The 12,045-nt window shown below is 41.9% G+C and overlaps 1 protein-coding gene across 13 annotated transcripts in view; it reads left to right on the top strand.

The window, feature by feature from the left end:
• The window catches only part of FEZ1 (fasciculation and elongation protein zeta 1), a 194,317-nt gene that overhangs the window by 81,764 nt on the left and 100,508 nt on the right, over positions 1-12,045 (top strand). For 11 of the 13 annotated variants that reach the window (XR_016439097.1, XR_016439093.1, XR_016439096.1 and 8 more), the window contains one exon: positions 5,177-5,263. The exons of the other annotated variants lie outside the window; for them this stretch is intronic. Coding sequence is in view for 4 of the 11 variants with exons in the window: in XM_090026795.1 (XP_089882921.1) it covers positions 5,177-5,263 (87 nt within the window). In the remaining 7 variants the exon portion in view is untranslated. The remainder of the gene's footprint in view (positions 1-5,176; positions 5,264-12,045) is intronic. 13 annotated transcript variants of the gene reach the window in all.

Below are 12,045 nucleotides of genomic sequence, written 5' to 3'. Positions count from 1 at the left end.
CAAAGCACAAAATCATAGGGCTGTGCAAAACTTCAGTCCCTGATTTGATTTGGGTTAGATTTGGCCTGATTCAGTGGCTGAATCTTCAAATCTGAATTGAATCAGACCCATCGAATCGGAACCCTCCAAATCAATTCAGAGAGATTCAAAAAGATTCAGAGATTTGGACATACAGACAGCCTTAGATGTTTTTTCTACATACCTCTAAGTAGCAGGGGCTAATGAGTGCTGTGATGCTGGGGCGCATGGAGTGTCCCACAGAAGCATGGGGGGAATCCCCAGCATGCTTAGCAGCAGACCCAGAAGTGGACCAGAAGCACTTATGGTCCACTTCTGAGTCTGCTGGAGATCACACTGAGGGGCCCCCCTGCACCCCGCCCCAGCTTGGTGACTGATGCCTCCTGGGTCTGGGGGGGGCACCCGGGGTCCCCCTAGGGCCAGTTGCCAAGCTGGGAGGGGCGTGGGGTTGAGGGGGGTGGCCGCTCCCTGGCAGACATGGAGGTAGACTAGAAGTACTTCTGGTCCTCTTCCAGGTTTACCACTAAGTACATGGAGGGCCCCCCTGCACTCCTCTGGAATGCTCCATGCGCCCCAGCATCTCAGCGTTCACAAACTGCGCGTGCTACCTCAAGGTTTGTAGAAAAAATGTGTAGAGCTGGGTCTATGTCTGAATAACTGATTCTCTGAATCAGCATTGAATCTTCAGATTCGGATTCAGCTGAATCGAATCAGGGACAGTGTTCCAAATCAACTAATCGAATGACTATCCCTGATTTGGCCCGAATCCAAATCTGAATTGAATAGGGACTGCCTCACACAGCCCTACAAAATCATGCAGGATGTGGAGACCTTGTGGAACTCCACGTAACTGATGCTTGAGAGGCTGGTGGACAGGTGCAGACAGAGTGAATGCCACCCTCCTCACTCCATCTGCACCTATTTTCTTTTTTTTCATTTTTTAAAAGTAATTTAATGCCCTTCTCTCAGAGCTGAAAGGGGCACTCTCTGCATCACCAGCCAACAGGGGGAAAACATGTTCCTGCTGAGCTTCCACGCCAGGACAAACTTGGAGATGTGGGCTGGGGCTGTGGGGAAGGAGGAGACCCCAGGTCCTGGGCATGACCACTAAAACTGCACTGTACCAGGTTTGAGAGGCCTGCTGGGACTGCAGGCAGTGCAGCAGCTCCAGGAAATGCCAGGATTGAAAGCTGGCAGGCTTCACTGTGATGCAAAAGATTGCGGTTTGTTTCTTGGAGGCTCGCAAAGTATCACAGACACACATACATTAGATGGCACAAAAGGTGTATTTGCGAATAGGGTCAGAGCAGAGTCAAAAACTCAGATTACTCTGAACCCACCAAGGAATTTTTGCAGGCTGTATTTATCTTTTTCCTCCTGGGCACGTGCGCAGAAACAGGAACTCTTACAGCTCATTTCCGTTTCATACAAACATACATGTGGTTACATCATTACATCCATCGCATGTACATTATAATTAACTACTTAAGTATGCAGGGCGGAGAGGTAAATATGCATCAGCTAATTGAGCATGCTCAGAGACTATTATAGGTCACCAAGAGTTTAAACCCCCCCCCTTTCAAGGACACAGTCAGTTGAATTCCAGCTTCTGTAATCTGCATGAGAAAGGCTAGGGAGAAGCTGGGGGAGAGTCTGCGATTTAGTATGAGAAGAGCTGTGGCAAGGCTGGGCAAGGAGAAAAGTCCTTGGCAGTGTTTCTTTCTTATCAGGTGCAAGATGCAAGCTATGCATTTCTAACAATACTCCATTTCTAACAACTGGATAAGCAGGGGCTACAGTATCGCATACAGAATATAGTAGAATACAAAGTAGGAATAGGGCAGAAATATAGAATAAAGTAAGGAAAGCTTGTTTATGTCGTTTCTGCAAGTTGTCTGCTTATATTTATTTATCCGTACAGGTATTTAAGTACTTACCTAGTTACCTATTTAGTTATTTTATAAATACTGCGGAAAAAAGAGAAAGGGCTGCTTTCAATTTTTATAACATGTTTTTACTTCTTTTTTGAACAATATTATTACTTGACAACACTTTTAATGCTATATCCAAGTATATATGCCAATAATATTTTAAATTTGAATAAATAAAATAATGAATTATAAAAAATAATTTAATAAATAATATTTTACATTTTAAAATTGTAATGCTGTATGCCAATAATAGTTTCAGGAAGCAAATGAAGGTTTCAGTTTATTTCTGGATGTGCTACCCTACAGAGCTGCATGTAGAGCCACGTGCATCTGGGCTGGTATCCATAGCATCACAGCACAACTGCTGCAGAGGTCTCCATGAAAACTAGGTCAGGACATGATGTTGGGGGCTCCTGGGAAATGTAGTCCTTAAATAGAAAAAAGAAAATGGAGGAGAAGCCACTAATTCCCCGCCCCCCATGCATACTGTCCTCTACTACCCCGTGGCAGTGGTTCACCACCAAGTATGTATGTTTCCTGCCCCTGCGCTTCTCCCCCCGCGCTTCTCCCCCCGCACCTAGCACCATGGTGGAGAATGAGAAGCGCAGCAGCAGCAGCAAGTGGTAGGTTTGCAACTGCGGGGGTGTGGCACCTCTTCTTAGTACTTTAATATTTTGGGGTAACTTTCCTATTTCTTATAATTGCATTCCAGAAACATGATGACTTGTGCAAGCTGACACTGCATGCCAGCCCCAGCTCTGGGATATGCAGCATCCTAGGTCATATATAGGTAATGTCAGAAATATGCCACCAACTTTGTAGCCTATAGGGAGAAGGTGAAGAAGGTGGTTTTGGGACTATGGGCGAAAACCCATTCTCTTCTTCTGTCTTCCCATGCAGACAATGTATAAGATCAGAAATCAAAGAGGAGAATACTGAATGAATGAATGAATGGAATGAATGAGAAAATTAGAAGAAATAGAAGAGCAGAGAAATGAATGAATAAGAATGATGAATGAATAAGCAAGTAGAATAGAGATAGATATGTAGAGATAAGATACAGTAGACATAGAAATATATGTAGACATGTAGAGATAGGAATATAAAAGTAGAGACAGAATAGAAGTAGAAATAGATACGTAAGTAGATTTGGAAGTAGATAAATGTAAATAGTGTATAAATAATATACACAATATTTGTTAGTTATTTCATTACTTCCTTAAAAATTTAATTTCACTGCACTTATTTTTTAATTTTATTTAATGATTTGTAAGGGGGAAAATGAAAATCTATATTACATTTCTTTACTTTTGATAATGTCAGTTTATTATTATATTTTAAAACATTTTCTACTCGTGTGTGTGTGTGTATAGATATAAGGACTTTGGTTGTTTTTTATGATAAGAAATCATGCAATTAGAACATTATTTTAAAGTTGAAATAAAGATTTAAAATCCATACTGTTCCTTCTGGATGTGGCGTGTTTTCTTTCATAGGCCTATTGGTGTGGGAGTCTATGTGGTTTGCAGGTTGGTCGGGGAGGTAATAACCACAGCTTAGCTTGGGGATCCCTGGCAGGAGGGTGGTTTTCAGGAGTGAGGGGATTAGTGGTTTAAATGTGCCTGCTGCTGTAATTCAGTTCCATAGACAGCAACTGCACACCAAGCTTAATTCATAGTAAAGACTGTCACATACAAACATTGATGCAATGACTTCAACTTTTTACGTTTTAATAAACCTATTTAATTTAATGTGTACAAGCTCCCCTAGATAATTAATCAAATGGAACCAGATTTACTTCTGCATGGGTAATCAGACCTCTATTTCTTAAAGTACTGTGGTAACAAATAGCAATAGCTTGCTGTTGGCCTCAGGAGGAGGAGTGTCCTGGGATCCATTTTAGGTTCTGAAGGGGGTTGTTCTCAAGTGCGTATCCATCTTTTAAATATCTCCTTCAAAGCACTCAAGTGGTTGAGCTAAATGAGGTGCCTTTAAGAATGTATACACTGATGCAATGTATACTATATATAGGCAAAGAACATACTTCCTCCTAATCCCATTCTAAGAACATCCCATTTTAAACCATTTATTTGGAACTTTTAAAATGAATAACCTAAGTCAGACAACTAGCATGGATAATTTGTCCGAACTGTTGATGTTTGACAAATTTATTAGCAACTAAAAATGCTGGAAAGGGTGAAACCACCTTAACTATAATCCATGCTATTTACTTGGGGTTTAATATATATGGAAATGCATGTTTTATCATTATTTATATAGTTATATTTAATCACTGAAACAGCCATCTTCTCATTGGAAATTTAAACACAAAAATACTCTGTAGCTAACTTCTGTTTTGGAGAAATCTTGATTTCTTAGACTAGAAGCTCTTCAAAAAAGGGACTGTCATCTGTGGCTGTATAACTACAACACTCCATAAACCCTGTCTGGGATCCCTAGTGCTATTAGAGCAACAACAACACAATAAAATATTGGTCTATTCAAAGACAAGAATGTTGAAAACCTTTCATCAGTGTATAAATAAGCCAAATATCTCACCTCTGGTTCCATCCTCATCTAGCAAGCAGAAATCAATCCACTGCTGACTGGACTTCAGAGGCACTTTTCATATGTTTTACTTTGAGAACATTGCTTAATTGCTTTGCTGGCAGAGCAAGTGTTCCAAAGTTGATCTCATAAATATAAAAGCCTTTAATTTGTCTGTACATGCTACAGATATCAGTGATTTTTCTGGATGTGAACTGGAAAGAATATGTATGCTTTGCTATTAATTTTTTCAAAATAGTGTAAAAATAGCATTTTTAAAAATATAATGAGATTTAGAAAGCTTTGATATGAAAAGATGATAGACCTGCAAGAAAACAATTGATACTATTGACTATGCATCACACAAACACACCAGACTGTTTTCTTTCTGTTGGCTTATTTTGTTTTTCCTTCTTACTTTACTAGTTGTTTCTCCCACATTTCCAGGGGAAAAAAATACTTTGTTATATGAAAGCATGATAAATAATGATCTTCCTTTACACCTTAGAATTTAAGTATATTTGGGTTTTGAAGAAGTAGTGAAGATCACTTGCAGATACTTCTTAATCGGAAAGAACCTGGATGTTTCATGCAGTAACATCAGTGCTAGGCAGAATCCTCAACTGCGAACATAACTTGCTACTGACCAATCAGAATTTGGTTTGGGTTTTTTTCTTCAGATTCATGAGAAGGAGGAGGAGGAGCTCAATGAGAAGAGTGAAAATGATTCTGGTATTAATGAGGAGCCTCTACTTACAGCAGATCAGGTACCTATGTCTTCCTGAGCTTTTTTTTGTGCTTTTCTTTTCTCTGGGAGAAGAGAAATTCTGACATCATTTTTTTCCTTTTGCATTACTCCATCAGGGTTACTTTCTCTATGGGAAGAGACACAGGTTATCCCCTTACAATGAAAATAGGAGCCCTATCCCTTACTAAGCAACTTAATTAAAAACAGCTGCTCCAAAAATAAGACAATAGGAAACCTAAGAATTGGAGAACCTTTCTTTTTTGCATATAAGAGGAATCCAGTTTTCATGTAGATCACTAAGTAACATTTAACTTTCTAAATCAAGTTATTTGTAAATAAATGTTAATACATGTTTGTGATAAAGAGGTACAGTGTTATAAACTGTACTGAACAAACAAAACATGCCACTTAAAAAATGGATCATTCTTGACAGCTGATGAAGGAGGTTGTTGCCTATAAAAACTTATACCCTTCTGAACCATATAGTCTCAAAGGTACCTTGTTGCCTACTTTGTTTTGTTGTTGTTTTTGTTTTAATAATTCTTTCTGTCTTACAATTATTCTTAACAGAATCTGTAACACCAGCAACATCAGAATTTGAGAACAGTCAGCTGGTTTCCATCCCAGTCTTTCCTGCTTTGATCATTTTTCACACTACAAAATATAATTGAATAAAACAGCAAAAAGCACTTAACAGTCATCCTAAAATTTATTGACTTTCAGAAGGAGTCAGTGTGCTAGAAGTGATATCTTTTATTAGACCAACGAAACAGTTGCAAAAAAAAAACAAAGCTCTGTTTACAAGCTTTTGGGCACATGTGCTCTTACTCAGGCATAAGAGAATGCTAAGATTGTAAAATTTCTCCCAAAATGAAAACTCATAATTCATGGGAGAGTAGTGTAAGATTGCCTGGCTGGAAAAGTTCATTTTCTGCAAATTAGGCTTAGATAAACTGTGGCGCATACAGTCTGTTTACCTCAAAGTTGTCTGATGGCAAGCAGGATTATGCTTTATGCTTCTTTCTTGTTACAATGTTTAGTATTTCACAGGATTGGTGATGGAAGGTTTTCCTGGGCAAGGAATTTCTCTTGTGTTGAGGTTGGTCTGCAGGTGTGCAAATTTGGCTCAAAACAAAAGGCTAGAGCAGGGATGTTCACTTCCAGGTCTCCAGGTCTTGAATTTTGCTCCCTTCTTGTAAAACTATGAAGTTTTCATTTCAAAATGGCTAATTACAGTATCTTCCATGTATCTGGGATAAAGGTTGTAGCCATGTTGCTCTAAGAATACTAACAGTCAGTTTGCTAGTGGCTTTTAGAAAGCCTTTGACAGCCTTTGACCACCTAGGCTATTGTTTCAGGATAGTGTTTGAATGGCCTGGGGCGATAAAATGCTTTACTTTCATTCCTTTAACATACCAGAATGCACAACTCCCAGTTGCTCTACTCCCTCCTACCCTTGAGAACATTAGTAGTGCCCTGCCTCTTCCTGCTGCTGAGAACAGATGCTCTGAACTTAATTGGAGAGCAGTCATGGATCTACCGAAGCTTGCTTCCCCCAGCCACGTGGTCTTGCTGCAGGAAGCTCAATATCAGCCTGAACACAGAGCCCCTGGGAGGCTGCTGCTGTGTGGCTCTGTGCTTTGGCACAGCCCCAGCTAAACTGCTTTAAGTGGGGAGTTGCTGCATCTATTTCAGCCTGAGCACAGAGCCCTGGAAGGGCTGCCTCTCTGGGGTTTTGTGCTCCAGTTGAGCTGCTGACTCTGCTCTAAGTGCAGAGTGGCCGCCTCAGTTTCATCCTGAGCACAGAGCCCCAGAGAAGCCGCTCAGGCTGAAACTGACACAGCTGCTCAAGAGAGAAGCTGGGATCCTAGAGCCATGCCTCCCCAGCTCCAGAGTCTTGCCACCAGAGCCAGGACAGCTCTCCACTCCAGCCAGCATGATCCCTGCTGTTCCTAACCCCACTGCCCTCTTTGACACGTGTGTAATTTTAGTCCTTTCATTTTTTCAAACATCTTTTTTCACTTTTTTCCCTTTATTCCTCCCTCCTCCTTGCTTCACTTCAACCAGCTTTTCAGGATGCCTTGCCTCCCACACACTGCTCTGGCTGGGGTCCTGCTGGCTGTGGAAGGAGGGAAGACCTTATGCTGGTTTCTCTGTTCCAGCTACAGGCCACCTTCCCCCTTCTCTCCTACCACAGGGCAGGAACAGAGTCCTGGTCCCTGTCCACTCCACTGCTTGCCAACCCTGTAATGGAAAGTTGCAATCATGGAAGTTTGAAAAAGCATGAAGCCTTCACCTAAGCCTGCTTTAAAAATGCCATAATTTTATGACAACAAAACATTCCACAGGTGTCTGACATTATGCAGGTAACCTGTACCAAAGCCTTAAAAAACTTTATGCCAGTTAGTCCGACATCTCTCCAGTAAACTATTGGAACAGAAAATTTTGTATCGTACTCATGAAGAATTAGCGGCTAAAAATCTAATTGGGAACACAGGACTAGACGGCATTTGGGGGGAACTGAGTCCATTCCCCTACTATGACAGGCACCATATCATATTACTGCTTTCATAAATGTATTAAGCTTCATGGAATCATAGAAAAATAAAGCTGGACATGCCTTTAAGAAGTCATCTAGTCCAAATGCCTACTCAGGGCAGGATAATTTTTTAGTTTAGCTGTCTTAGAGAAGTATTTGTGTTACCCATTCTTAATACTACCTGAAAACATTAAAAAAAAAAAACACCCAAGTCACCAGGAGAAAAGCAGGAGGTGATGGCACTTTTTAACATCCTGCTACTACAAGGACAGAAAGTAATTTATTAAAATATGTTTAATAAACCCAAAGAGGATTTTTCTTCCTCCTGTATCAAAAGAGGGCAACCTCCCTCACAAGTTCATGCCAAGCTGATCATGAGGTAAAATCCCTTCCTTATTTCCAATGTGGTGATCAAACTGACCCTGAGTGGAGGAACAAACCGCTAGTGAGGAAATTTCTTGTTTTTTTTTTGGTTTGTTTTTTTTTTAAGTACCAGCAAGAGCATCACCACACTCCTGTCAAAAACCCTAGTCTTGGTTGCAGCTAACACAGAAAGCCGCCTGGACTATGGGGTCTGTTTCTGGTTCTTGCCAGCCATTGTCTTCTTCTTTCCCCCTGCTGTTCCACTGCAGAGTGCCTGACAGCAATTACTGACTTCAGTCTGTGCCTCATGGAGTCTGGGGACCCTACTTCTGGTAGTAACATGCTGCCACTTTTTTTCCATGCTCTTTTGCATTTCTTAGACCAGCTTCTCATGAGTCCTATCCAAGATTTCATTTTCCCTGATTATACATGGCACAGATACCTGACAACCCCTTGATCTTTTCCTCCAAGATGAACACCAGCTTACACTTGGTGTAGATGAAGTTGTCTTGACCTTCCAAGAGGACCACAAACATAGCACATCCCATTTAGGCAGTGACTGCTTATCAAATAGCCTATGCTTTCTGGAGGACACCTAGGCTGCAGGAAAAACAATACAAAACAAAACATGCACATACAGCTCCCAGCACCAGTCAAATACACAGTTACTACAATAACCCAGGCTGAAGTTGTTCTACTTCTGGGGTGTGTGCTTTAACTGAGAAACTGTTGTGTGAAAGATGGGAATCTCTCACTCTCCTGTGTTTGAGAGTGAAATTTGCTGTAGGCACTGTGTTTTACGTTGAACTTATTGGTTCAGTGACTATATGGTGGGGAAATTTACTAGCTATCATATGTAGTAACATCTTAGACCTACTATGCTTAGTAACATTTGTTCTCCTATCTATATGAGGGAAGATAGGGCATGTATACACTATGGCAATGGCATGCCCTAGCAGGGCCATTCCTTAATGTGCCCCTACTAGCTGCCTATGGACAGCTGTAAACCCAGAACTATACCAGTGGGGCCATTTCATAGATTTCATAGATTTCCTAGACGTTAGGGCTGGAAGGGACCTTGGGAGATCATGGAGTCCAGCCCCCTGCCCAAAGGGCAGGAAGTCAGCTGGGGTCATAGGATCCCAGCAAGATAAGCATCCAATTTACTCTTGAAGGTGTTCAATGTAGGTGCTTGAACCACCTCCGCTGGCAGACTGTTCCAGACCTTGGGGGCTCGGACAGTAAAGAAATTCTTCCTTATGTCCAGCCTGAAACGGTCTTGCAGGAGTTTGTGACCGTTCGACCTCGTCATCCCTTGGGGCGCTCTGGTGAATAGACGTTCCCCCAGATCGTGGTGGTCACCCCTGATAAACTTATAGGTGGCCATCAGATCACCCCTGAGCCTGCGCTTTTCCAGGCTAAAGAGTCCCATGTCTCTCAGCCTGTCATCGTAAGATCTGTTTTCCTGACCTCTGATCATGCGCGTGGCTCTCCTCTGGACTCTTTCAAGCTTCTCCACATCCTTTTTGAATTGTGGAGCCCAAAACTGGACGCAGTACTCCAGCTGCGGCCTCACCGAGGCCGAGTACAAGGGGAGAATGACGTCCCGGGATTTGCTCGAGAAGCATCTATGGATGCACGCCAGCATTTTGGTCGCTTTACTAGCCACAGCATCGCATTGCAGGCTCATGTTCATCTTGTGGTCAATGATGACCCCCAAGTCTTTTTCTTCTGTAGTGCTAACCAACGTAGCACTGCCGAGCCTATAAGGGTGCTGCATTTAGGAAAGTCCTTCTGTGTTTGCTCTCAAGACCTTAGTTTCCAGCATTCTTAGGAGTTAACACTGAAGAATGACCCAGGAACAGCTTTATCGGTACTGCTAGATTTGGAGAGCACCTGTGGAAGGTGAGTGGCGCCTGCTTGTGAACAACCTGATAAGGGTGTACTACTGGGTGGATGCTGGAATGCAGTGGGTAAAGTATATTTGGACTTCCACAACTCTTTTGATAAATCTCATGTGGCCTCTCATAGACAGATTAGACAAATGGGGGCTAGACAACACTACTACACTACTACAAAGTATATAGCTTCAAGCAAGGGGTAATTTTAAACCTGTTCTGGAATGGCAGGAAGTTTTTAGTGGAATCTCTCCTGGGCCCAGTACTGTTCAACATGGTTATTAATGATTTAGAAGCTGAAATATTGAACTTCTTGAGCAAATTTGCAGACAACATGGGACTGGAAAGGTTTGCAAACATACTTGAAGATAGGAGAGCAAGTCGGAAGGATTTTGACAGTTTGAAAAGGTGGGCTGACAACTGACTGAGTGGCAACCCTACAAAGAGGGATCTAGGAAATGTGGTAGATCACAGACTCGATATGAGTTTGTAGTGTGATGCAGGTGCATGAATGGTAATACAGTTTTGGGCTGATCAGTAGGAGCACATTAGATATGACACAAGAGGTGATAGTGCCTCTTGACTAGGTACTGGTTAGACCTCATTGAAAGTATTGTATGCAGTGTTGGGCTCCACATTTTACAAAGGACATGTAGAAGTGAGAGAGACTTCAGAGGTGAGTGACAAAGATGATAAAGGGCTTGGAAGCCATATAAAGATAGGTTGAAAGGAGCAGGCCTATGGAGATTCAGGCTTATGGAGAAGGCTAGTAAGAGGGGACATGACAGCAATCTTGAAATAGCTGAAGGACTGTCATAAAGAAGTACACCAATACAGAGAGTCAGACATACAGCAATGGCTTTCATTTGCAGCAAAGTAGGTTTAAGTTGGATATCAGAAAAAAAATTCCTCGACTGTTAAAATAGTGAAGCAGTAAAATAGACTGTCTAGGGAAGTTGTGAGATATATCCTTCACTGGAAGTTCTCAATAAGCAACAGAATAAGCATTGGTCACGGATGATTTAAGAGTAGCTATGCCTGTATTATGCTATCAAGAGCAATGGTTGAAAGTCCAGGAGGCATTGCTTCTCAACATGACTGACTGGGAGATCATGAGAAGAGCTCTGTAGCCCAGAACAGGTGGATATTGGAGAGGACAGTGTCCAGCAGCAGAGTGAAACAGATCTCCACAATCAGCTTAGTTATAGAAGAAAATTAAATGATAGTAGATAAGTTTATGGAGGGGTTAGCATTACAAATAGGGGAGTCCTGATTCTCCAGTTAGAGGGTGTCATTTTTGGAGTTGTGCTTGCTGCCCCTAGGTTGCAAAGCAGAGTGGAGGATGTTTGATTTTTGCCATGATTCTGTTTTTGCTGGTTGCTAGATGGGATGAGGAAAGAATTTTTCCTTTCCTGTTGCTACAGATGTCAGGAATTTTTTTACCTCCTCTTCTTCAAAAACATTGGGCATTGGCTGCAGTCAAGGATGCAGATTTTGACCGGGGTGTGCCAGTACTGCTGCTGGGACTAAAACTTGGGGTATCCTGGTTAGAGCATTTTGACCCTCTGCTCAGGATCAGACTAATCACCAAATTTAGAACCAGGAAGGAGTTTCATCCCATGGTCAGATCAGCATGGATTGAGGTGGGGGGTTTCCTTTCCCTGTAACAAGTGCAGGGAGCGGGAAAGGGTACGTCCTTCTTCCTTGGATCTCTCAAGTGTATTTTAACAATACTTGCAATGCAAGACGCTGACAGTGCCCTCATCTCCCTGCTTTACCTGTGGCAAGTTAGGATGTTTTTGGTGTGTCTTGTAGTTGTGCAACAAAGTTGTTTGTATAGCTTTAGGAATTTTTTAGTTAGTACTTGTATAGAATGATCTGTCTTGAGCAAGAGGTTGGATTAGATGACCTCCTGAGTGCCCATGCATAAATGGGGGTGGGGAGGAAGCTGTCTACTCTGGGATGCTGGAAGTAGTGACCAATACATGTAATGTATATTAT

The sequence above is a fragment of the Crocodylus siamensis genome, chromosome 14, assembly GCF_052110815.1.
Source record: "Crocodylus siamensis isolate JL-2025a chromosome 14, ASM5211081v1, whole genome shotgun sequence".
NCBI classification, from domain to species: domain Eukaryota; kingdom Metazoa; phylum Chordata; order Crocodylia; family Crocodylidae; genus Crocodylus; species Crocodylus siamensis.
This window is presented reverse-complemented; position numbering and strand designations above follow the sequence as displayed.